Genomic DNA, 27,467 nt, shown 5'->3' with positions numbered 1-27,467 from the left:
CCCTCCCTCCCTCCCTCAAACACGTTGGACTATTCCACCTGATGGACGCTAGTAGTGTACACGCTAACACATGGGTTGCAATATAATATATAATTTTTTATCATGCTTTTAAGTTTTATCATGCTTTTAAGTAGTAGTTTTAATTAAATGAACTTTGTGCCTTTTATAGTGACATAGGTATATATGTATTGACTATATGTATGTTTGTCTTTTAACCACTGCACAAACGAAGTTCCGAAAGGAAAATAAAGTTGTTTGAATTGAACTGAATTCATTCTGCTTTTTTTTCCATTTTTTCTGATCAGTATCTGACAAAAACGGTTCAACAGGTAGGTTTTAATCTTTGAACATAGAGTTCTATTGCCTATTTTAGGCATGTTTTCCAAAATGACAAAAACAGCAGATCTACAAGCTTTACACTACACCATGATGTGAAGTGTTATGAGCTTGTAAACTGGCTATTTATGCTATCCAATGTAGGACAAGGCATATATAAGTGGTTAATCTAAGATTATAAAAACCTGCATTCATGTGTGGCATAACAAAATAAATATACAAAAACAGTAGACCACTCAGAACTGTTCAGAACTTTTAATTTGCAGGACAACAAGGATTAAACCAATGTTAAAATGACATCAAATCCAAGGCCTGGCTGATCATTACAGCCAAATATTAATGTGGGAGACACATGGAGGGATACGGGGCAAAAGAAACGGTCAAGCTAAACTCAAGTCACCCTCAATATAAGAATTCACAGATGGGGGAGACCAAAGTTACAAAATGTTTATTCCTAAAATTAAAAAACCAAAAAAAAGGCTTTGCCTTGAAAATGATGCGCAGCCTTTATGAACATCATTCTCAGGGTTCATGTATGCATACAAAAACAAAACGTTATCGACGTCACATGATGCTTGTTCGTGTTCAAGTATATTCACCATCAAACTTCGTTAATTCTCCATGATTTAGCATTCTGAAATAAAACATCCTTCAAAATAAAAAACAAATGCAGAAAACCACATTTCATGTCCTACCAATACATATATACTGTATAAATACATACATAAATATATTTTACATACAACAGCCATAAATTTGAAAAGGGGGATATATAGAGCAAAGGGGGGAGGGGGGGGGGTAGTGTGTGTTATAGCTTGGTGCTGTAAAATGGTTTGTCCCTCAATGGTCTGGTCAGTCAGAAGGGGCAGGTGTGGTATGCCTGTGTGTATGGCCATCCATCCGTGCACACACACCTCAACGGACCACCTTGCCATCTCAGTTAGCCCAGTAGGGGGAGTTGCCATAGCTGGACTTGTTGACCTGGCTCTTCTGCTGCATGCTGCTGGACTGGCCACGTTGGCTCGGACCCCCCTGGACACGGACAAACTGTTAAGTTAGCAAGCCACTGTTTTTACATTTGAAAGCCTTTGTTTGTCAGCGTTTCTGTGGAGCATGTTCTTCTTCAGCACCACCATGGTGTAGTCATTAACCACTACTGCCCCTATATACTGTCCTTGATTGTTAACCCGTTTACTTTCACTGATAAAGTTTTTCTAGTTGGCCTGGGGATTTCAAATGAACAAACCTATCTATGGGCATCCGTCACAACACCAACTTCTGGCAATCCTGGGTTTTGGCAACAACTGGCCTAAATGACACCTTAGCATGAATCCTAATTTAATAGTGTTGAGCATGTGAACACTAAATCTCATTCAAACCTGCGTGCCTTGGAAAATATCACCACAAGTGTTACAGTACATACGTACATATACATGCATAAATCCCCTTAATAAATGTAACTCGTTTACAAAACAGCATCTGTTGCAAATACAAGTACAGATTATTGTGTGTACTTGTATTACTATACTTGTGAGGGTCAAATGTCCACAAAAGTATAGCAGAATGAGCTTGTAAATCAGCAATTTTTGGCTGTAGGCTTTGGGTTAAAATGTTGATGTTCCACTCACATTGAATGGATAGATATCTCTATATAAATATAAATAAATTAAAATATAGAAATGCTGTTTATTGTTCATTAAGGATCCCTGTCTACACCGTAGTGGAGAGGAGTCTTCCTGGGGTCAAGGCAGGATTCTTCCTGGGGTCAAGGCAGGGTTACAAACGTGTGTGTGCAGTACCTGTCCATCCTGGGCCATATGGTGGTGCAGCAGCTGTGAGTGTGGTTGCTGGTGAGGCAGGATGTGGAGGAAGGGAGCGGGGGCGTAGCCCCCTGGAGCTCCTCCAGGGTTGAGAGGTCCTGGGCCCCCCAGCGCTGAGGGCAGGCTGAAGGGAGGGGGGGTCCCCGCATGGAAACCCTGCTTATCAAAGGACTGTGTGCAGGACGAGAGGACAGAGGACAAACTGACATCAGACTGATGACAAATAATGATTGAATTCTGAAACCGTTTGGAGGCCAGAGGGACTGACAGAATGGAAAAAGATCCCATCTTGAACCCAGTGAACAACATTGTCAACATTGTGATATTGCATGTTTAGCGCATTGACTACAATGCGCTAAACATGCGCAGTGTAATTTATTTACATTACTGCAGTTACATTACTACATTTATTTATTTATGTATTTTTTATCAGATTCACCCATTCAATTCCAAACTTTCAGGTGATAAACCCACCTTCAAATTCTCTTTCTATGAATAAATCAGGGAGGGACTATTTTTGTCTCTACTTACCATTACATGCAAGAATAACCTAACTTTGAGGTGGTCCCTTAACATCTATGACATCATCTAATAAGTGATATTTTGTATTTGTAACTCAAATTGTAAAATGTGTTAACAAATGCCTCACCTGGGTCTTATTGTAAACACTTCCACTGATGTCTGGCACACCGGAGTTACTGGAGGTCACTGACACACCTGAGAGCAGGAGCCAGTGTTAGTACATGGTGGGCCTCTTCCAGCTACAATATCGTCACCGTCGGAGCCGTTACTTTTCAGGAAATGGAACGTAATTTTAGCAGATCTGTAAAAAAAATGCTGATCTGCAAGCTCCCAGTGAGCTTGCAGATCTGCAATTTTCACTACTTCTGCTTGACACTCTTGTACGACGGAGTAGGGCATGAAGTGGGGGGGGTAAAAAGTTGAAATATGGAGATATGAGGTTTTTGCCCGACACGACAGCGACGATATGAGACAGTGATATTTGTGAAGGGAACAGTACCTTTCCCAGGGCCAGTAGCAGCAGATTTGGCCTGTGCCTGTGAGGAGTTGCTATAGCCTTTACTGTAGTCCACTCCTTGCCCTGCGGTCAGCTCCTCGTACCCTAGGACAGCAAGACATTCACACACAACTTTTATATACAATACCTAGTGAATACACACATGTTGATGATACTACATGTTAGTGGTTAAATACATTCATTCAAATCCCCATGTTAAGATTTAGTGTACTCAGTAAAATCCTCACTGTTAATCTGTGCCTTCCGTTCAATTTGCGCTTGCAAGGTGCATGGAACTAACATAAGATTTGCTAAAACAGTATTTATGCAATTCTGCATTTGATGCAAATCTTAAAGGATCCAATGGAAAGGTGGAATTCAGAGCTCTCCACCAGTTCAAGAACAGTGTTATTCTTTAGATGAATTAAATTCTGTGATGCTGAAATGTATTAACAGAATGTCCAACATTTTGGAGGAATGCACTGCAAATAAAATGTGGGAGAATATTGCTCATAAAATAAATGTAATAGGAGTGACAAAACAAACTGAAAACATATGGTATTCATTGTGTGTTTTCCGTTTCTGGAAATAACTGCTTGCTCATTGGCAAATTGCTGGGTCTCTGTGGATGCTCTGCATGTAAACAATAAGACTTGAATGTGTATTTGATGTCATTTGCACCAAGTGACAACTCAGACTGACCTGAGCTGAAGGTGTGCTGGCCATAGCCGCTGGGCTGCTGTTGTGTCTGCTGTTGGAAGGGGCTGGCGGAGGGGTTCCCCAGACCCAGGCCCATGCTGTGCTGCTTGGCCGAGGCTGGCCCCGGCCCCCCAGGAGGTACGAACATGGTATGGCCATACTGGAAGGCAGCAGCACTGGGCACGGCACCAGGCACTCCAGGGTAGTAGGGCAGTCCTGTGTAGCTGTAGCCTGGAGGCAGGAAGGCCTGCTGACTGCTGTGGTGCTGCGGTTGACCCTGGGGCTGTGGCTGGGCCTGGGGAGGCTGAGGCTGGGCTTGGTTCTGACCTTGGTTCTGGCCCTGGGGGGGCTGAGGGGCTGAAAGGCTGGTGGGGGGTGCTGGGGAGGTGGAGTCATTCCTGCCGAACTTTGTGACTTCACCTAAGAGAGAGGAGGGGAGTAGGGCTGTCACATCATAAAAGTTTAGTTTTTCTGTCCATTTTATGCCATTATTACAGTATAAGAGTAATCATAGTTTTCTAATACACATATACCTTATGAAGAAGAGCCACCTATTGGCATTGAACATTAGAAATAAATAACATTTTCTGTTTGCCTTTCAAGTTTTGTAAAAAGAAATTGCTCTGCGCAGGTATGATAATGTGAATATACAAAGTCTATTACTGACATTTACAAAGAAATTCAGACAATGACAGGCACCATAATAAAAATAAGCCAATCCACAGCCAGTCTTGCTTCTCACTAGTTGGTTTTCCTTGATCGGAATCTAACTAACATGTTGATTGTATCTGGGCACAATGTGATGATGTCATTATAAAAAAGCACCTCTATGGTCAAACCTAAGAATGTGGAAATAATGATGGAAACATAACATCTGTTAGTTTCATGCAGTTGTTTTTATACAGATGAATGGAAAAAATTCGAACATTATGCAAAACTATTGTGGTCAGTTCATAATATTAATAATAATTGCCCTCAGGCTATTATCTACTGTATAAATAATTAAATTGCAGAAACCTGTGTGTGTATGTACTATACTATATGCATGCATGAATATCCCGGGCATAACTCGGGCACCGTCTGACTTTAAACTTGGCATGCCATGTGTCCCAGATGATCTGGGGGTGAGCACTGTGCAGTGCAGAGTGGGAATTCTGACGGAACAATGGTTCCCATGAACTGAACAAGACCAGGAGACCTGGTTCTGCCAGACCCAGAATGAAGTCTGGGTCTAGGGGTCGAAATCTGAATGGTCGGGCTTCGCACGACGTGTGTCCCTTCTATGCCCATGTATGGACAGACTTTTTTGGGGGACAGATTTTTTTTTGGCTGGGGCCGGAGGACAAAGTGACAGACTTTTTTTTGGCTGGGGCCGGAGGACAAAGTGACCATGCCCATGTATGGACGAAACAGGTACAAAGCCTCATGTAAGCCCCGACCCCTTGGGTCTGGCAAAAACCACAAATATCTGTGTCTGTCTGCGGGTCTGTGGAGGACGCACCAAATCTCTGTGTGTGTTTGGGGGGGGGGGGGGGTGTATGCATCGGCTTCCCTGATGCCAACTTGGCCCGTTGGCTTCACGGATTGGCAGAGATTTGCGTGACGTTTGTGCCTCTGCACAACAGATAGTGAGTACTCTGACAACAGGTACCCAGGTGGGGCATGCATTCCCAACTTGCATTATTCTGGACTTGCGCGGTGCCTGAGTAGGCCAGTCTAGTATGTAATAATTGTGACAGGCCTAGAGTGAGGCCACGTGAATTTACAGCATCAGGACAACAAAAGGACTGGAGAGGATTACCTGAGTATGGGTTATTGGCTAGGCCACCATCTCTACCAGAGAGAGCTGCGGGGCCAGGGAATGCGATTCCATAGTAATCCTGCAAAGAGGGCTGAAAGAACAGGAGAAGATCAGAGTCCAGCATCCAACCAATGGCTTATCATTGAGGATCCAACTTCACTACGATGAGTTTGAAGGCTCACCATTTGCAATCTGGACTGAAGCATGTGGAGGTCCTCGTAGCCATAGATTTGCTGTGAAACACAGAAGGACTGGTTTCGTTCATTGTGGTCATTTCCACAAACACAAATGGTAAATACAGATGGGCATACCAAATAGGCTTTATCTGACCACAAAGCCATTTAAAACAACAAAAGCAGCACATGAATCGTTCAGGATAGTTTTCTGTATGGAATGAATTCCAGTGTGTCATGTGCGAATTATGCTTGACCGCTATAACGATATTGTCGCCACAAGACCGTAGACGGAGGAGGAGTTGCAGACCATATCTAATGACGCCATCTGCGTATTATTTTACACTACTAAATGCATACATTAGCTTTATCCCAGTGAGTTTGGATCACCACCTCCTCCTATTGTGGCGCTACGCTGCTGTGAATCTTGGCTGGTGTTGTTGACACCAGCATGTTGTGTTGTTAATCTTAATACATCGATAGTAGACTACAGCAGGCATTTTAGTGTTGTGGAATGTTTTTGTTTTGATCAAGGCTGCAATTTGTTAAAATAACGCAGCATGAAAACATATATACAGTATAGAGCGCATGGACCTTGGCCTTTATTCTGTGAACACTTGGAATAGATATCACTGAAAGGCATTCAGTGGGTGTTTGCTGTCATGTCCCTTAAGAGGACAAACAAGGTGCGCAATTCTCCTCATAGATACTTACTGGATATGCAGGCAGCAATCCCCCTGGTCCCATGATGTACTGGTTGGGCAAGAGAGGAGGAACGCCCTGGGACAGGTTAGGAGGGGCTTTACCTGTCACCACAGAGACAACACAACCACCATCAACCACCACCATGTCATTAAACTCTGTCGGTTGCAGATTCCAAGCTAAACATCAAAAGAACAACCGCACTCACAAGATAAAAGTATTTTGTTGCTCTGTGACCTGTGAGAGTAGCCGTGTGGTCCTGGGTGAGAGTGAAACTGTGTGTGAGTCTGTGTGCGTGCATAATGCATATACGTACTGGTGGAGGATGACAGAAGCTGTGTGGTCCTGGGTGCAGAGAGGTGGTTGTTGGCGGTAGCTCCATTGGAGCTGAGCCCCAGCGCTGTACTGCTGGCTGCAGCAGAGTGGAGTCCACTGGTCCCAGACATGCTGCTGACAGTACTGCTCATGTTGACCCCCATGTTGTGGGCCATGTTGTGGGCCATGTGGTTCATGTTGTGGGTCATGTTGGTCATGTTGGCCATGTTAGCCATGTTGGCCATGTTGGCCATGTTGGCCAGGTGGCTGATGCTACTGCTGCTGTGGGAGGAGTGGTGCGATTGGGGTGCTGAGGCTTGCGATGAGGTGTACGAGGCAGAGGAGGGCGCCAGAGAGCTCACACCACTGCTCTCCACACTGGTGTACTGGGGAGAAAGGATAGTGGGGGGTAAGGGCTGGGCAATTAACTGAAAATATATCAAAACCGACATTTAGAACCAATATCCGACTTATAATGGAATAATTGAGGAGCAAGGTCTTCTTTTTTCCGTATATACTGTATATCGACTAAATCGATTAGTCTGATTAACCACTTAAACCTGTATTATACTTTGTTGTACAATGGTGGCATACAAAATAGTGAATATAGCAGATCTACAAGCTCACAACATGACACGCTGCAGCCCGTAGTGAGCTTGTAGATCGGCTATTTTTACAATGTAATCGTGGCAAAAGTTTGAATTACTTGTATTGATTTGAAGTCGTATCGGCCAGCCCTAAAACTTGCTTTGTTCAAATATTATATATTGTGACTTTGCAAAAATATTGTGCCATTGCATATTATCGCAAGTCGGCCCACAGATGGAATGAAATATATCAACAGTAGAGCTACTGTAAGTAGCTTTGTGCTACTGTACACGCACACATTCAAAGGACTCAGACGGTGCGAAAATAATGAATAAATAAAATGTGTTTATTTGTGGCAGAGAGACATCAACTTACAGTGAGAGAGCTGGAGCCCAGAGCTGACACTGAGGAATGACTGCTGGCGTGGCTACAGGGGAGAAGGAGGGGAGAGAGAGGGGAGGTAAGAGGCAAGGAAATGAAAACAACAATGATCAGTTTCACCTACACACAATGGTGAACAAAGTATATACTCAAGTAAATACTTAAGTATTCAAAAGTACAAATCATGAAGTACATTTTATTTTGCAATGCATTGCTGTATTGCAATTTAGAACAATTTAGAACAGTAAAAATACATTTACTTAAAATGTTCAAAAATAGTGAAAATAGCAGTGTGAGCTTGTAGATAGGCCATTTTCACTATATTTGAAATAGGTTTATAGTTAATTCATTATATATTTGTGTAAGTTTGTGTCCTAAGACTCCCTTCCTAGAAATGTAGTAGAGTCAAAACAAAAGTACAATATTTCTAATGTAGCAAAGTGAAAGTCATCAGCTTGCAAAAAACACTAAAAACAGTCATCCAAATGTATGTATTCGAGTATTCGAGTACAGCACTCAAGGAAATGTACTTAGTTACTGTCCACCACTGCCTACACATCTCAGCTTTTAGAAGGTCCATTTCAGCTGGAGGGCAAAGCTATTCGCAGCGCATGATGAGTGCCAGTCTGTCACCTGTTGAGTGTGTTCAGCTGGCTGGCAGAGGGCAGGTCTGTGGCCAGGCTGGAGAGTGTGCTGGAGCTGTGTGCGGGCAGAGGAGCGGACAGGTGGGAGGAGGAGAGCTGGGGGACGCTGTTGGTGCTCATACTCAGAGACGGTGGAGACTCTGGCTTCGGTGTGGAGGATGCTGATGAAGCTGCTTAGGAGTGGAGAGCGAGAGCGAGAGCGAGAGCGAGAGGGGGGGGGGGGGGGGGGTTATAATGAAATAATCATTAGATAATCCCAGGGGGTCGATTCTACAAAATGCCTTCTAAATCAGAAGTTCTCACACTTTCAAGATTTTACAAAAAAATGGTCAAAAATAGCAGATGTACAAGCTCACAGCGGGGCACAAAGTGGCACGCTGTGAGCTTGTATATCTGCTACTTTTGAATAGCCAATGCAAAAAAATCAAAAATGACAGATGCTTTCCCGGTTTAATGGGTTAAAATAATGCCTCAGTAATTTCTATTCAGCCGTGTGTTCTGTCCGCAATTCCATTTAGTTCATTCATTTCTATGGGAACCTCTGTGATCTCTGATGTGTGCGAACCTCCTTTTTCTCCCCATACGGAATTTGCCTCGAGTACGTTGATTTAAAAAAAAACTTTAAACAGTAGAGGGACTATTGCATATCTCACAAAGTTCAATGGTAACGAGGCGTAAATGTGAAAAATTTGTTTTTATCTCAGAGTAATCTATAAAAAGCAAGTCTTTTGCACACCCACAAAAGGGACAGGTGCGTAGGAGAGGACCAAACGAGGGCCCCAACGCACTGAAAGAAAAAAACGCACACAGTCTTCAAATGCAATTACAAAGCTTTCATGGGAATAACAACGTTTCGATCTGTTAGACCTTCATCAGGTTAGCTTTTGTGAAGACATCAAAGCTAACCTGATGAAGGTCTAACAGACCGAAACGTTGTCATTATCATTAAATCTTTTTAGTTGTATTTGAAGACAGTGTGTGGGAGTTTTCTTTAATTTCATTCTCAGAGTAATCAAAAATTGAGTTGTGACTAGACGTCACTGATGGTAGCTTTACAGTGAGTGAATAGTAGATGTCAGATAACTTACCGTCTAGTGCAGCAGAGGTCCTCACTCCATTCAGACCATTCTAGTGAAACAACAAACAGTTCAGTGTCTGAAGTGAAAAAACTGTCACATTTATATCACATGCGACAGTTTTTCCACTTCAAAGTTGTCTTCAAGTGCTTTAGCAACATGTTTTACAAAATTAGCACATACACCATATTAGAAGGAAAAAATAAAAATGTTATAAATTACAACAGAAAATGCATTCAAGTCCTCTTGGACATTAAGTCTCTTCTGAGGCAAGGCTCTCCAGACAACAAGTTAGCAAGAGTGCCTGGTGTGATTTTACAAGGGCTTGGTCCAATTATCTGTTCTTATAGGTGTGGATATGCTACCATATGTGGAGCATAATCAACTCACCATGACTGGCCCGGAGGCCTCTTTGCTCTGTGAGAACGCCAGCCGCGAGTGGGGGGGCATGCCCCCGTTGTAGCCCCCTCCCACAGAGGAGAAAGGTGAGGAGGAGGAAGGGACAGAAGAGGAGGAGGAGGTGGTCGAAGAAGAGGCGGGGTTGGCCGTGCCCAGTGAGGAAGGGGTGTGGCTGGACAGGGCCACCGAGGAAGATGGGTAGACTGGTTCTGACGAGGAGAGGGGCAGAGGCAGGGGGACGGAGAGAGGGCTGCCCCTTGACTCACTGTGGGAACAAGTTATACATAAGTGAGCCTAAATGTCATAGGTAGCGTTCACATCAAGCGCATTTTAAAAGGATTTGCCACCATCTTTTTGCATTAAACCCCATGAGAAATGACCTGATATGGCCTTTTCTGGCCATACGAAGCGCTTAAAAAAGTTGAAAGTAGTTTCATTTTATGCACTTATGACGTGGACCGCTTTTTATCAGCTGTCCAATCACGAATTATTGTATGAGCTATATTACTCATGGAGCTGCATTTTATTAAAAGGATCCATTGCCAAATGCCTTAATACATAAGTGGAGTTGTGGTCCAGCAGCGTGAGCTCCATGTGGCTCAAAGCAGCTGCGGTGCCCGGCAGCGGAGCTGACAGGTGGGGTAGGAAACACAAGTGCACGTCTCTGAGACTCAATATTCATGTTCTCGATATTTAATGGAGTTATACTGTAAGTAAGTCTGTTTCAGTCAATAGCGCCCTTGCCCCCCCCCCCCTTTATTCTTCTTTCTCAGCAGAAAAGGCCCTCTAGACAGCGTTTTTTCCTTCATAAAAAAGGCAGCTAGTGTGAATATATATATATATATATATATATATATATATATATATATATATATATATATATATATATATATATACATATATATATATATACATACATACATACACACACACAGTAAAAATTGTGTGTACGATTGGGTACATTTGATAAATTTTTGCACTCTGAGTTACAAATGGATAAACAACGTTGAGGATTTTACTGTGATGAAAAATCCTGCCTTATAAGATGTGAAAACAAGCAATGCTGCTTCCAAGGTCTGAAAAAAAAAATGAGTCCCTTTCAGATGGGCTTTCCAAACCCGTTTCTGAAAGTCAGGACACCTGGTCTAGGGGTGCAGGAGCGTCCTGAAAATGCAGTTTCCGGGAAAAAAGAATGGACGTCGGAAGGAGCAGGTCTTGTGCGTAACCCATTAAGACCTGAGGCAATTCTTAAAAATGTTTTCTAAATCCTAACAGTTTTTTGAAAAAAATCTTTAAAAAAAATGTTCAAGATTTTTCAAAAATAGCAGATCTACAAGCCCATAGCGCGGCACTCCCAGCAACAGGGGTGAAACACATAATTGGGAGGATGGTTCAGTACCTGATAGGTTTGGAGTACAGGCTGTTCTGGCTCTGCGCTCCTCCTGGTCCCTGTGCAGGTGAGGGTGCTGGGGCGGGGGCCGGCGTCGACTCCCTGGACGGCCCACTGCCACAGTTGTCCGTCGTGCCGAAATCTGGCAACGGTGATTCCGAGCCAAAGTCCAGTGCTCCGAACTGGAGATTGAGACCGGGGATGTCGGCGGAGCCGGGCATCTCCACCGCCGTGGAAGGGATCTGACGGAGGGGGGGCATCATGTAGCTTTAATTACCGCTTTTGTGGGTTTTAATCAATATTGGGGCTCTATCAGACCGATTGGACAATGGGGGAAAAAATATTTGAGTTAAATTTTGTTCCCCCAGTCGGGGCATTCAGGGTACTGCTCCAAAAGCCCACGGTGCCCAGCAACACAAAAGCAATGAGCAAAAATATTCACTCATGTTGAAAAAAGCCTCCGCCAGATGCTAAAACATGGCCCGTGTGATTAGGCCAATTAGCGGTGTCCTTCGTTTATAAACTTCAAACATTTGAAGACCTGAACCATTTAAAAACCTGGTTGTGCTTTCTTCCAACCGGCCTAGAGCTATCTAAATACCTTTTGGTCCCCGCTGCTAACTGAGCTGGTGTATAACAAAATGTCAAATTGTTTTGATAATTATTTAACCAAATACCGGATCATACCAGTTATACCCCTTTTTACCACTAGGTGGTGAATGCACACGATCCAGCTGCTCCTGATTGGAACACAATAAAGGGAACATACAGGCCCGATAAGATAAGAAAGACCTTTATTGATTCCCATGGGTAAGTTCAGGTGTGTATGTTTTAACTAGGGCATCATAGGGCACACATGCGGTTGTTTTCTGGTTTTAGCCAAAACCTGAAAACCACTTGTCAAAAGCCCTCGTCTGTCAAGTGTCAGACCTTACCTTAGATGTAGGAGGTATCCTTCGTTTCTGGCCTTTGAGCTGTGCCCTTTGCTGCTGCTGCTGCGTGCTGCTGCCCTGAGGGTCCAGCCCTGCAGTGGGGGCAGGAGGCTTTGCACTGCCAGCAGCCATCAGAGAGCCACCCACTGTGCCGGCCTGGAGGACAGAAGAGGCTGACGTAGGGCTTGTTTGTTGTTGCAGTGGCTGTTGCGTTGGGGGGCTGGGTTGGCGCACCATGGGCAGAGAGGGTCCAGCGTGCCTCTGGACCAGCTGGCTCAGCACCAGAGAAGGCTCTGGCTGCAGACTAAACTCACCTGGACGAATGAAGGCACACACACAGTTCATGGAGTTCATTGACATAGACATACAGGACATGGCTCTTGGCCTGTCACAATATTACATAATCGCCTGATTTTTCAAGAATAGTATTAAAGGCATAGCCCGTTTTGGCCATAGTACATTCCTTATTTTGATTACTGGTACTGGTCATTGTCATTTCTTTGTGTGTGTAAATATAAATATATATAATAATAATATATATATATTTTGTCAGTTATTTGTCAAATCTACACTATGCAATGTTTGTTCAGAATAGAATAGTAGAATAGCTTTTACGAAGACTAAAGGGCAAACAGAAATGTAACTTTGATTTATATGTTCAAAAGTTAAATGTCAAAAACACAATTAATATCGGTAATCACAATTATTTGTATGACAATCGTCAGGTAAAATGTCACGATCGTGACAGCCCTACACGGCTAAAACACAAGCAGAATCAAACACATACGGCTGAACTGTGAAGACAGCGGGGAGACGCTGGGTTCTGAAGTCTTCATGTCCCAGCTGGAGGCGGCGGGCGGAGGTATGGAGGCTCCCAGGCCTGGCAGCCTGCTAATGGAGGAGCTGCCTCCCTGCGTGCTGGCAGGAGGGGCGGCCTGGGATGAGGGCAAAGGGCCCAGGCCGGGTCCCTTTAGCTGCTCCAGGATCTGAGCTCCGGCGATATTAGGCTGACTCCTCTTAGACTGGCCAAGGTCCCCAAAACCTGCACCCAGCACAGACGACTAGCACACAAAGGGAGGAGAAACGAAATAGACAAGGGACACAACGTTATACAAGTCAGATGAAGAAATCTGGAAAATGCATAACAACAGGATGGATTTAAGTAACAGCCAGTGGCAGAGTGCATGATTAAAACGGTCTTTACCAGGGCAGCGTGTGCATAGCTTGTGCTGCCAGTGCCGTTGCGGTTGGGAAGAGTTTGCTGCGATGGCTGATGGTGGTGGGAGTTGGTGAAGACCAGACCCTGAGAGGTGGAGGATGAGGCTGTCTCTCTTCCTCCACCCACAGGCTTCTGCAGCAAAGAGGCCAGGTCCAGGCTGGTGGGGAAACCACAAACAGTCAAATAAACTCAATCCACAGAAATGCTTCTCCACACAACAAGATATATCAAAGATGGATCTACAAGATATAAATGCGTCACTATGATCATTTTTTTCCCGGCAGAGGAGTGAGATTATATTCCGAGTGCAATGTCAACATTAGGAAATGCCCTGTGAATAATATATTAGTATCGGCCTTTGCGTGTACATTGTAGGGTTCCGTTTTAGTATTATTAAAAATACATTTTAATGAGAAGAAATTGGTCTCTCAATGAAGTTAACCTTGTGTCACGAGGCTTATCACAGTACCCGGGGAAGCCTAATTTAAAACTTTCTATTTATGGTTCAGTGCTGAGATCCGGTCTAGAGCCTGCCTACTGTATCTTCCATTTACTGTTAATTTCTCAGATCCGGTCTAAAGCCTGTCTACTCTACTGTATCCAGTAATTTGCACACAGACAACGTACGCACGTTTTCTGTTTCCACTCTAGACCGGATCTGCCAACTGCAATGCTAATTGCAGTCTAGAATTCTAGTCTAGACCAAGTAGATCACAGCCTACAATTAAACAACTGTAAAACTCTGCCTGTGAGAAACCATCTGTGCGTGCTCAACAAGTGTATCTTTCGAGGAAGAGCGAGGCGGGCGGGTCAGGCACAAATTAACCAAAGCAAGCATTTCAAAAAGGGAGATTTGTAAAATGTAACATAAAATTTGGCAGTGCAATCGTGCTCAGTTGGGTACTAGGGTCTGAAAGTCTCAGTTATGAGATGGGCTCTGGCTTCAATTTCATTTCCATGCAAACCTCTACACAGTATCTGGAGAGATAGTGGCTTGTGTAATGTACTGTACAAGCTAGTTACAAACTTGATTTATGGGACTTTATACAGAACAAGCCGATCTACACGCTCACATAGTGAGCTTGTAAATCTGCTATTTTCAGCACAGGACACTGTCAGAGTCCGTTTTAGGCATTTGTTACCTTTGCCCGGGAGTGATGTGGTTCTCAGCAGCAGGCGCACATGATGAAGTGAACACTTTGGTCTCAGAGAGCTGAAAAGACACAGGAACAATCACACTTTTAGTACAGTTAGTGGCCATTCAAAATAAGTAAATATTTGCAGGTGGAAAATTGTAATTATCTATCCATCCATCTCTCTATCGCAAGGTTTTATTTGTCACCGACTGGTACAGGTAGAACTTGCATAATGTTCACATTCACTCCATATTTGCTTTATCCAGAGATGCATTCTGGTGCTTGTTTAAATTCAGTTTTCGGATGTGACAGAGTTTACGTTCCCCGGGTGTTTAAAGGAACGAGCGTAGTCCACCATCAAACAAAAGCGTGAGAACCATAGATCTCAATGGTTCTTTCCGTCATAAAGCACACACTACTCCCTGGATTGATACGAAAAACACAGAGCTGTTCTGCATTAAGTGGTTTCCAGTACGATCTCGGTAGAATGTATTCTCATGTTGTCTCAGAGAGATTATAATCCCACAATCTGTGCTCAAATACATCATTAAACTCAACTCGTCCATTTTGATCTTCATCCATTGGACAATTAAAGCTTTATGCTCGAGAGTCGGAACTTGATATGGTTTTAAAACTAATGTCCAGAGGAGCCAGTTCTCGTATTGACCAGGGAGTTACCCCCACCGATCACAAGATATGAGTAGGAGATAAGAAGCCCGGTTTGTCCAACATAATCTTATAATGTATACAGAGTGTACCACGGACACATTTCCAGTACGGAAAGGCTTAGAAAAAACAACAACAAAATAACAAAAAAAGAAGCACAGCTTTGTGAACCACTGCTCAACAGCAGCAACATTGGCTGCGCCTGAAGTGGAAGAGTAGCTTGTGGAAGAGTACACACACACAAATTATATTCACACACACACACACACACATCTATGCTGACCTCCACTGTTCTCTTAACTAAGCCTAAACTGAACCAACCCCCTCGTTGAACTCACACTGACGTCCTCGCTCCACTCCTCAGCGGACCAGTCTTCCAAAGTATTCCTCCAGGGAACTAGGACACAACCAGGAGACAGCCCACGGTCAAATAACACTCATACAGTAGCACATACAGTATATGGTGCTCTGTTTGAATCTACACACAGTAATGAACACTTGAGTATTTTACTGTGCATTTCAGTTGCTACTCTGCGGTGCCAACCTGTTGCATCTGTGCCGTTGTTGGCATCCATTTCCCAGACCTCCGTTTGTGTGGTCCCCGTTCCGCCCTCTGCGTTGTAGTCTGCTGGGTTGAAGGTTCTGGAGAGGAGTGGAGAGTCAGAGAGATGCATGAGATGTGAGGGCCATGTGGGAGACAGAAATTAACTATGTGATGGAACAATAAGTGAATCCGGTTCCTAAATAAATAGCAGGTTAGTGGGTTTTTAAACAAAGGAGATATGAATGAACTAGTATGTTGGACCATGTGGTCTACAGGGGCTGTATGGGCATAACAGAAGAAAAAAATAGTCGTCGGATTTCTAGAGTCTGAGCATCATACAGAATCCATAAGCAAGATAAGTTACAAAATAGTCATCATGCGTTCCTTGAGGTGGGCTGTGTGAGCTGCTTAACGGTCTAAAATAGTGTATTGTAGTGCAAAATAGTGTCATTGATCTACAGTACAATAAAATCTGGATAGTTAAAACAGAATAGAAGGTTAAAGACACATGGTGACCATATTACCTAACAATATGCACAGCATACAGCTGTGAGACCGTATTTAAGAAATTAATTATTAACATTACACACTAGGAGTAGTTCACCCAAAAAATTACTTATTTTCTATCTATTACACACCCCATGAAGCCTTGAATTCATGGAGATTCTTTTGTTTTGTCGCCAATAATTTGATCAGTTAGTAGGAGACTCCTATCGGAGACTCCACCGGTCATCAAATTATTGGCTCAGGAATGCGACAAAACTAAAACAAAATCCATGAATTCAAGGCTTCATAGGGTGTGTAATTGATAGTAAATACGTTTTTTGGGTTAGGGTTACTCCTTTAAGGCATTTAGCAGACGCTCTTTATCCAGAGCGACTTGCAGTAAGCAACACATCCATCAAATGCAGAGAAAAAGTGTAGTGTCTCAGTAATCTAGGATCATGGGTAAACCAAGAACCTATAGCATCAGTCTAAACAAAACAAATAATAATAATCTGTACATTGAAACTATAGGATGCCAGGTAAACTAGTGAACCTAGCATCTGTCTAAATAACATGCTATCGAAATAACATTTTAACCTTTGCATAAGACTGCATGGTTGTCAAGGCTAGGTCAAGTGCTACGGTCTAAGGTGGAGTCTGAAGAGGTGAGTTTTCAGATTACGGAATAAAATTGGGAGTGAATCTGCACAGCTTCCCTGTGTTAGCTGATCTGAGTGATCGGGGTTGTAGGGTTGGATCAGGCTTTGAAGGTATGGGGGTGCCATACCTTTGGTTGCTTTGTAGGCCAACATCAGTGTTTTGTACTCTGTGCGGGCAGTAACTAGGAGCCAATGGAGGGAGCAGAGAAGGGGGGAGACATGTGAAATTTTTGGCTGGTTGAAGACCAAGCGTGCTGCGGCATTCTGGATCATTTAGAGGGGCTTAAGTGCACATGCTGAGAGGCATGTGCACAATGTCAGTAAAGTTCTGAGAAAGTGTGATTTGCTATTATATCGTCGCTGTCGGGCAGAAACCAGCCAACTCAAATGTTCAGCTTTTTTTCATATTTTCTTTTTCATAAATCAACGCTAGTGAACCTTCACGTCTGTGGGTTGGTTAAAAAAAAAAAAGTAACCTCCCAACTCCATTGGATCCTCAAACTGTCGACCAAATCAGCTAACTGCAACCCTCTCCCCTGCTACACAGGGCTGCTGCAGACTCAGAGCGGAAGAAAACAAACTTTAACGATGTAGGGGTTTTTCCCCCGTAGACTGTTAAAAGTAACTATGCAGTGTACCTGTTTATCAAACTTAGCACTGACGCTAATGCTATGAAAACAATTAATTATATTTCTAAAATCTATGTATATGTAGTGTTTTCTGAGGAGAGCAATGTGACAATAAATGAGTTCATATAGCATTTCATAATGAGCAGTCCTGCTTATTATTGTAGGCCTATATAAGCAGAGTCATGAATCATCAGGGCATTAATTCACGCGTTGTGATGCATTGTGAGCTTGGAGATCCATTGTCAGCTGTTCTTATCAATGATGGACAAAATCTCCTAACTCCACTTGAGCTGGATTTGGATGGTGATAATATAATGATATATAGCGTTGTGCTCCGAACTGTACAGTATGTTGTCCTACACAGTATTGTTGTCAATTAAAATAAGCAGTCTGCCGTCAGGTAGTTAACGGATTCATTGCTTTTAAAATGTTCAAAAAATATTCATATGGCTCTGTTGCATTTCACTATGTAATGTGCTCTAAATCAACACGTAAGTATCTGAAACACTTGCAATTGTAGCCTCCAATATATAATTCTATATAAAAACGACTCGCCGACGAGTCACATTAAACCCCCGACTTTGAGTCGACTAGATAAATCCTGATTCGGGCACAACCCTAGCAAGTATCTGACAAAATATATAAAGTCACAATACTAACTTTGATGTGGCAGTATTGCTTTGTTTTAAAAATATAAGGTTTTCTTCATTTCCTGAAAAAAAAATATTTTGTTTATTCATTTCCTGAAAAATGAAGATTTTGGAGTTAGCTGGTTTCTGCCCGACAGCAGAGATATTCATGATCACTATGACGTGTGGGTATTCCAATCTAAAATGTGTTAACATGCGAGGTCCAGGCTAGCTAGCAATCTGGGCAAAAATGTCAAAACAGAGAAAGAGATGATAGATGTAGTGTACAGAGATTGTTTTAAAGGTAAAACAAATCTAAAAATACCAATTTTTATAGTTCTAAGCGGAGAATACCACACAGTAGAATCCTCAGACAGACCCTTGCGGGTCGATTTGGTTGCATTTGTATACTTTCAGAGTTAAATCAACATTCAGGATTTTAGATTGCAATATGACATCATGACGGCTTCACAAATTACTATATCATCATCAATCCAGATATGAATATGGATCAGTGGTGAGTGTGTCTTTCTGTTTCAGTGACGTACCCCATTCCCTGGGCAGAGAACCTGCTCCCGGCTGCTGCTCTGCCCCTCCCTCGACCTCCAGATCCTGAACACACACACACACAGTCAACCACAACTCAAGTCTTGGTTCTCCCACAGGGTAGAATAAGAAATAAATGTCCCGTCCACTCACCTCGTCCACCTCTGCCCCTCCGGCCTCGCTCTGCACCTCTGTCCACCGGTGTGACCTCCACGCCATTCTCTTCTGGGCGCGCTGAACACACAGTATACATAAATCAAAACATGCACATGAGGAGGAACTACAATGAGCAACAAACCAGGTTTATTGAAAGCCAGCCAGACACGGTGGCTGTGATGCATCACTGACAGATTCAGAGCTTATCGGTTGTGTATCGTACCTGGTCGGCTCCGGCTGGGCACCTTGCCCCTGCGATTGTTAGAGCCGCGGGCCTTGCTTCCCTCCCTCTCTCCTTTTTTCTCCCGGTTCTCCTTGTTCTCCTTGCTCTCCGATGGTCCATCCTTCACCAAGGGCTTCTTCTTCCCAACTGTCTCCCATGAGGTCTAGAAATCAATGAATAGCAAACAGGGAGAGCGGGACAAGATGGAGAGAGAGAGAGAGCATTAGAGGTTTGTGAACATCATAGAAACTGAAAACCTCAAGTCAACCTCATCAGATGAAAAAGATTTGAATCAATGTAGGTTGCATGGTTTATTCTGTTGCTCCAAAAGTCAAAAAGAGAAAACAAGACATCATAGAGGTATGCATAATTGAGCCTCAGCACCTTTCAATTGGGGTGTCTGCATGTGACCAGATAATCGGTTCCTCGTGGGCCCATGCTAAAAAAAAAATGTCATTGTGTAGTGGGGTTATGTTCATCTGTTAAGAAGTTATGTGCATTTTGTGACAGGCCGCATCCACTGCCACACATTCGGTGTGAAAAGGTTAATCGGTTCTTTGTTTTGTGCAAATCCGTTCATAACTGATATCGTGCTGACAGAAAGACAGATGGACAGACAGAAGGGGTGATAACATTACCTCCTTCTTGGTGGAGGCAACAACAACAGCTCAACCACCTTTTTATTTTGGCTCAGAAAATAAAACCATATTGTATCAGAAATAGCATAGCGTTGTTGATAATAATTAAGCAGCTATTCATCCCACTGACGTTCTCAACACGCCTATGGCATAACACCACAACATTTCTGTGGTTCATAACCATCACTGCAGTGGCAGATTACGCTGCCACCGGGATTACATACAGCCACAGCAGTGACTATACAGGGCAAACGACGCACAGCTCGCTATTTTGGGACTTCCACGAAGCCAAAACAACAACAACGGGTAACTGACAGGCTGGCAAGCTCCCGACACTCCTTGCCATCTGTGTTGGCTTGGCTGGTCTTCCTCACTCTTCACAAATGATCAGATTCTCACAAAGGACACATGACATCCAAGCTGAACACCACCCAAGTTTTTGCTGGATGTTTAGTGGCCAATGTGACATTGGTCTCTTGCACAGTTTCAACAAGCACAATGACGCCCTGGTATTTTTCCCACTAACTGCTAACTGGCATAGTGCTGGAGGGCACTGGGACAAGAGAAGTCTCACGTAGCCAGAGGATCATAGATCTCTACCTACTGATACATATGGTGACAGCTCAATTCAGTGAAGGCGCTAAAACTATGTGGAAACAATTCTAGAAAAATGTACAGCTTTGCAGAACCAATGCAATGACTTTAGGCCAGTCCTTCATATAGGATGGCATCAGGATTTCAAAGCAGTGCACGTAGGCTTGTTGCCATTGTTTTTTCCGGCACCCAAGAGCATTCTTTGAATTTAGAGTTCAAACATAAGTAGGCGGAACTCTCTGATCGTCTGGCTACGCGAGACTAGGGCAAGAGTGACTGAGGCAAATTTATTGCATTCCATTTATATTTGCCCTTTAATCTGCCATTTCAGCAATAAGTACCCTTTTATATAGCATGGAGTCGTCTGTGCTAAATTGCAACAGTCTGGATAAAATTAGAAAAAATTAAACATTATTCAGTAGACTGTCTACTCAACATAAGTAGACAATATACAAACTAGTAAACTACAGTCATCCACCAACACAACCACAACCCAATCCAATGTACTACAGTGGGCAGGAGCAGGAATTTCCAATGGACCAATTCCCTTTCCCACTCAAGCACCACTCCACCAGATCCCCTTCCCACTCTAAGCATCAATGTCCAAAATACCCTCCTCAAAAAACAAGCCAACAGGTTGGGATATAGCAGCGATAACCAATGAGTCAATCGCTCAAAAAGCTAATCACCTTTCACCTGACCAAACATTTTGGAATTTAACCGTGGGGGAATGAAAACAATACCTTGACAGGTTTTTTTTGGTTCCCCCATTTAATCCTTTTGAAAGTTCAAAACCTAGGCCTAATACTGAATAGTCTATGGAGTAATAAATCAATCATGACATTGACTTTAGTGAGCCATCTCTTCAAATTGGTCACTTTTCCAGACATGCTAGTCACAGTGAGTCTACCAACATGGCATTGTAGTCAGGTTCTAAATATGTCGACTGACAATTCAAGTGCAACCATTTCACAGATGAGCAATGTAATCCTTCACTTCATCCCTTAATTGTCACTCTTGTTAAGGGTGAAGCCTGGGAGATTGACTAGACTCCATGTTATGGGCTTACAGCATCAATATCCACTATATTAGTGGTCAAAACGGTTGAAGCAGTTCATACGTCAGCGGTCGAAGCAGTTCATTCATTCTGCACTTTTTATCATTAGTACAGTTCAAAACGAGCCGTCCTCTGAGCTGGACAAATGGTTTCTATGCAGCCGGCTGTGAGACCAGTGCGCTGGGACCATCTGAAATTAAAATTGGGTTGTAGCTTGTTATCTATCATACTACGGTAGGAAAGGTGTCATCTTTGCTTTAGAGCTGCTGCTGATCACAGAATTAGAATCTGTGAATATATGTTTTACTTATTAGTAGTTGCAAGCTTCATATACTAGGCTACAGAGTATCTAGACTAATACAGGATTGTTGCATTTTTCAATACTGTTAATGTCTTGATTTTTATGAATAAAACACTCTCCTTCTGTATTCCCCTTTTGCACCCTCATTATAAACATTTTAGTATTATGAGCATTTATTGTTCGTAGCTGGATTTATGCATTCCTAGGCAGTATTTCCTAAGTATTTCCAGTATGTGAGAACATGCCACAGACATTCCCCGGTTGTATGCTGCATGTGTGAAAGGGCAACTCCAGGCAGTGTCCTGTCTGATTTTCTGGACATCGTCTGGTGTTCATATGGCTTATGAGTGTTGGGAGTGAGGAGATAGAACAAAAAAAGGCATGCAACACATTTCATCAGCTTACATCATGACACCTTATGTTGGATAGCATTCTGTTTGATTCATAATCAAGGGAATATGCTCCCCGTCGTCAGGTACTACTTTATTAAAGTCAGCAGCTCTGCTCCTAACCTCGAATTGTGCAAATTGTGGCTCACAGGTGAATGGAAATTTGTACAGATCATGGTCCAGAATTTCCTTTCTGCATCAAAGATTTTCATTTTCACTTATCATAGACGTCTTCTATTCCCTAACTGGCCATCAAAAGACATGTTTTCAGAACATCAAAATAAGATAAGAGCTCTTTCACATTGTCGATAGAAAATGATGGATACATAAAACTATTTTGCATTGTTGGTCAAGAGGCTTCCGGAGGCTTACCGTGTCCGAGGTACTCTCCAGGAGGAAGTTGATGGCTCTGTTGACATCCTCACTGCAGTCATGGAGCGCTACCATGCATTCATCCTGGTTCTTCCCCGTCACCTCCATCAGCTGGGAGAGAGCAAAGCGCGCACACACACACGCGAAGAAGAAAATTGTGAGCTATTAAGCATCATGTGTGCACAGTCAAAGCCTCAAACATACCATCACATAACCATGCATCTGTACAGACATGGGAGTTAACAAAAGAGCCCCACACCCTGACTCAGCTTTGTGCCCAGACAATAAGCCTTGTGTCCTGGGAGGACGTTGGTATGTTGAGTGTTCCTCACCTGGTTGACTTTGTCCTCAAAGTCTGCATCGCTCTTGTCATAAATCATCTGGGCAAGTCGGATCTGCTCGGCAGTAGCCTGTAATACAAAAACATACACAAGCCAAAGCGGATGGCAAAAGTAAATAAACAAAAGTGAGGAACAACAAAGAGTTTAGGAGAAAAAGGGGAGTGTTTGATTTAGGCAAATTAACGTAACCATTTAAGCCCTAATAGTATATACAGATTATACACACTGTCAAATGAAAAATTGCCATCTACAAATTCACCACACATCATACCTGTGAGCTTGTAGAGTGGCTATTTGTGCCATTTTTAAAAAGCTTTAAACGCCAGGCTGACAGTGTGGCAAACAAGAACTACTACTATTAAGTGCTAACCAAGGCCATGAGTCAACCCTGATATCAAAAGTATGCGTCCGTGCACTCAGCAAAGCAATCCGGCGCTGATGAGGCAGATTTCCTCTACAAGCAGGTGTGCTGTACAACAAGAATGCCTCACACCGGTCTCCTAACTGCTATGGTTATTATCATGTGTGTTGTGAGTGACATCACCCCTTTTCTGTTTGTGTGTATTCCTTGTGTTCTCAGTCTCACCTGTATCTGTTTCTGTGGTTGCGAGGTGTGTGTGGCAGTGGGCAGCGTTTTTTCCCGAGAGCCCCGGGCCTTTTCGCCGCCCAGTGAGCTCATCATATACAGTATATACAAAACTCTGTATGTACAAAATAGAAAAATCTGAAAAAGACAAACAAGAAATGACAGGAGGAAGAGTTAACAGAAACAAATAACTTCTCAACATGGATAAATTATAACCATGAACACATGGATAAATTATAACCATGAACATACTCAATTCTCAATCTCCACATACATAATGACCATCAACATACTCAATTCCTTTAGTGTTCTCGCCAACTCAATTCCTTCTCGCTATTTGGAGTTCTGGCACTTTACGTCCCCTGACATACACGCCAGTGTGTGTAACAGACTTGACGCATCTCTCCTTAAACACAGTTAGGCTGAAATACGCAAACAAATTACACTCCTCCTTATGGAGCCTCTCATTCATCCACTCACACACACATCCATAGTACATACATACATACATACATACATGCATACATACACTATAGGCCTGGTGATGTAACTGCTTTGAGGAAAATGTAGGTCAAGAAAGGGGAGAGTGACCCAGTGTCCTCTTACACTCTATGGGCCTCTCAGAGCACACCACACAGTGTGATGGCGAAATAAAGCATCTATAGCGTTAAAATAGTACCAATACTATACTAATACTATAGTTCAATTTAGTCTGGTGTGAAACGTTACAAAATTCTAAGTTATGCAGAGTATGAACAAAATATCTTTAAATCCATGTATCTTACTGGTCATGGACATTAAATACACAAATGTAATGAGTTAGGGTAGCCTGCACTATGCAAATATTCAAACTGTTCAGTATATAATGTTAGAAACACTTCACAGACTGTCAAACAGCAGCAGCTAAATAGATCTGCCTCTAACATACACATTAAAAGCCAAAGTTTTAATGCATCCATCCATTTGTAATTCTTGTGACTATAAAAACGTAGTACCAATTTGGTTAAATTTTTTGATTTTGTACTATCTCAGAGTTAACCACTTAAACCCCAGCATCCGTATTGTGGGGAAAGCTTTCGCTGAAAATAGCCGATCAACAAGCTTCTGAGCTTGTCGATCGGCTATTTTCAGCAAAAGCGTTCCCCACAATAACAGAAATTACACTAGTATTGAGCCCTGAGGGACTCCGGTTACCCATATGGGGTTTAAGTGGTTAAATGAACACTGAATATCATACCGTGTACAAAGGCATCTATGCATTGTCCTGTATTACAAATGGAATGTGCACAGTGTGCTGATGGGAGCCATTACTAGAATAAAGCTATTGTTATTAAGGGCAGATATCCCCACTGACCCACTGGTTTAATGCCTCAGAACAATAGCAATGCAGCTCCCAGTAGTGGATGAATGACGTTTGTTAATACACTGCTGCCATTGGCTGATGGACTGAACAAAGCTAAAGCAAAAAAAACAACACAGCAAGCAAAATCGCTTTGGGTGAAAATACTAATAACGTGGACCATATTTAGTCCATATTATATTTCAGTTTGAAAAAATAAATAAATTGCATGGACTCCCGTCTCTGTCACAAAACCACAAGGAGTCAAACTGGTGGCTATAATACATTTTAAGATTATTATTCATCAGTTTAGCATAATAAGAGGGGAAACTACCTAAAGCAGCACGTGTCTAAACTCGAATCAGTTCGCTCTCTGGTTGTCCGGGTCATTTTATAAACCGTTATAAAGCGGTGTGTGAATGATTATAAACAACAACCCCAACAGTTTGTTTTGAACCCCAACTACTGGGCTTTAATAATGTGTTTATGCATTTGTTTAACAAGTGTGCCAATGCGGCTGTTCGACAACAGTTAGGCATTATTCAGCCATAAACAAATGGAATCCCCGTGCTGCTGCTGTTGTTGTTTGGACTGTGTATATGTCTGTGTGGGAGCTCTTTGTCCTCCTCCACTGTTGCCAGGTTTTGCGAGAGAAACAAGCAACCAGGTATATGAAAACAAGCCCAAAAGAAGCGACTAGGTCACACTTTAAACATATACACATTGGCAATTTGAAAATAGCTTATCTACAAGCTCACAACAGTGAGCTTGTAGATCTGCTATTTTCCAAAAAAGTGGAATATTTTGAAAACATTTTAACATAAATATACGTTTTCAGATGGGGGTCTGCAGACAAATACTTTAATTAATTTGAGGGTCCTTGATTTGAACATATTTGAAAACCATTGGTTTAAACAACATTAGGAAAAAAGCCCAAATAAGCAACTACACTTTAGAAACAAGACCAAAAAAAGCCGCAACCAACGATATTTACAGAAACATAAGCCCAAAGTCTCTTATATTAAGCAGGCCTGGCAACACCGTCCTCCTCTCCGTCTATAGCATTAGCGTCAACATTAGCATGCCGCTAACGCTCCAGCATGCTAGTAGGCTAATGTTGTCATACCTATAGAGTTAGGTTACACGGCGACACACAATAGCCCGTGCTAGCTTAGCATGTTGCTAACGCTCCGCTGAACTACACGGCGACGCACACAACACAATGCCGACAATGGGTCCGTGTTGACAGCGGAGCGTTAGCATGCATGGCTAGCTATGGCTTATATACTGATGCTTGCTGTACATGTCGACGGCATTATGTACGGTAAGCGTCAACATATAAGCCTGCTAGCCATGCATGCTAACGCTCCGCTGTAACACGGACACACACAATGGTGGGTGAATCTGGAGGAGGATGAAGCTAAACTATGCTAACTCAATCTTGACGATAGTCAACATAGAGCTGGATACGTGGCTCTAACTCTTTTTTTTTTTTGCGAGTGGGGGATAATAACAAATAATATCAGTTTTCACCAGTGTTGCCAGATTCTGCGAGAGAAATAAGCAACCCGGTCGATCGATGAAAACAAGCCAAAAAAGAAGCGACCGGGCTACGGCTATTTGAAAATAGCCGACCTACAAGTTCACAACGCGTCGCATCGACGCGTTGTGAGCTTGTAGGTCTGCTATTTATTATTTTTGAAAGACAAAAATAATCTTGGTTATGATGTCACCCACCCGGTGCAAACAGATGACAAAACACCATTAGGCTCAAAGATTATAAACATTTTTGATAATCAATTTTGTGGTGAAAATGGCCTCAACAACAGCCAGCCTCCTCCTCATCCCGACCGACATGACTTATGTCGGGGGAACAAACCAGCCCACAACACCCCGCTACAGGGGGAAAAAAAGACCCTCTCTAGTCTATGTCCTTGTTGTGTATATAGGCGCAAAAAAAACAACGATCACGGTTTAATCCCACCACCACGTCGACGATCTCCATTAAACTTAACATAAAATAAGCACAAGTTTGACGAACACAAACGACATTTGTTGTCTTTTTCTCATCCCCCTCTGATCGTTATTACCTGCTAACACGCTTCAGTCGGGCCAGCAGCAGCACTGAGCGGAGTGTAGACAGGCTTGGTCACGTGACCTGGCGTGACACCCACCGTCCACCACCGCGGGTTGATGATGTGTGACGTTACGGCGCGGCGTCGCTTGCCGACAGGAGCAGATCAGATCTGCAAGCTGTTGTGACCAGCGTTGCCAGGTTTTTATGAGAGAAACAAGCCCAAAAGAAGCTCGCCCTTCGCCCTTAAACGTTATACATTGGCCGACCTACAAGCTCACAACGTGTCATGTAGTGAGCTTGTAGATCTGCTATTTTCAACAAAACCCCAAAAAATATTGAAGACAATTTGAAAAATGTGGAATATGTTTTGAAACACCTTAACAACACAAATCTTGAATGGGAGTCCCTGGCATAAAATATTGTCAGTAGGGGGTCTGCAGACAAACACATTAATTCATTTGGGGGTCCATGACTTGAAAATATTTGGGAACCACTCGTTTTTAAACAACATTAGGAATAAGCCCACATATGCAAGAAACAAGCCCAAAAATACGCAACCCGCAACTACCAATATTTACAAGCAACTTTACAGAAAAACAAGCCCAA

The 27,467-nt window shown here is 42.9% G+C and overlaps 1 protein-coding gene across 4 annotated transcripts; it reads right to left on the bottom strand.

Annotated features, from left to right (window-relative positions):
- Window positions 1-576: 576 nt before the first annotated feature.
- Window positions 577-26,972, bottom strand: ubap2a (ubiquitin associated protein 2a). 4 transcript variants are annotated; one of them, XM_080423945.1, is made up of 28 exons: window positions 26,875-26,972; window positions 23,446-23,583; window positions 22,851-22,928; window positions 22,519-22,629; window positions 19,168-19,330; window positions 18,942-19,022; window positions 18,791-18,854; window positions 17,113-17,166; window positions 15,840-15,937; window positions 15,634-15,692; window positions 14,636-14,706; window positions 13,479-13,650; window positions 13,062-13,335; window positions 12,278-12,588; window positions 11,352-11,584; window positions 9,944-10,217; window positions 9,566-9,605; window positions 8,467-8,650; window positions 7,828-7,879; window positions 6,866-7,250; window positions 6,562-6,653; window positions 5,857-5,907; window positions 5,675-5,765; window positions 3,877-4,317; window positions 3,178-3,279; window positions 2,806-2,873; window positions 2,136-2,327; window positions 577-1,368 (listed from the first exon to the last, which is right to left on the bottom strand). In XM_080423945.1, exons 2-28 carry the CDS (start codon window positions 23,539-23,541, stop codon window positions 1,273-1,275), a joined length of 3,933 nt encoding a protein of 1,310 aa, XP_080280071.1. In that variant the 5' UTR covers window positions 23,542-23,583; window positions 26,875-26,972; the 3' UTR covers window positions 577-1,272. The 4 variants fall into 4 exon arrangements, with proteins under 4 accessions (XP_080280071.1, XP_080280072.1, XP_080280073.1 ...); XM_080423946.1 differs by lacking the exon at window positions 17,113-17,166; XM_080423947.1 differs by lacking the exon at window positions 17,113-17,166 and having other exon boundaries at window positions 8,467-8,647.
- Window positions 26,973-27,467: the final 495 nt, after the last annotated feature.

Source organism: Gymnoscopelus braueri (assembly GCF_963280865.1).
Source record: "Gymnoscopelus braueri genome assembly, chromosome: 3".
NCBI lineage: Eukaryota > Metazoa > Chordata > Actinopteri > Myctophiformes > Myctophidae > Gymnoscopelus > Gymnoscopelus braueri.
Note: the sequence above shows the minus strand (reverse complement) of the source record. Positions and strands in the feature narration are given on the sequence as shown.

Coding starts and splice junctions, on each gene's coding strand:
- ubap2a (XM_080423945.1), bottom strand. CDS start 23,541: ATGATGAGCTCACTGGGCGGCGAAAAGGCCCGGGGCTCTCGGGAAAAA. Junction 13,336..13,478: donor GCTATGCACACGCTGCCCTG/GTAAAGACCGTT, acceptor TTTGTGTGCTAG/TCGTCTGTGCTGGGTGCAGG. Junction 8,651..9,565: donor GACCTCTGCTGCACTAGACG/GTAAGTTATCTG, acceptor TCCACTCCTAAG/CAGCTTCATCAGCATCCTCC.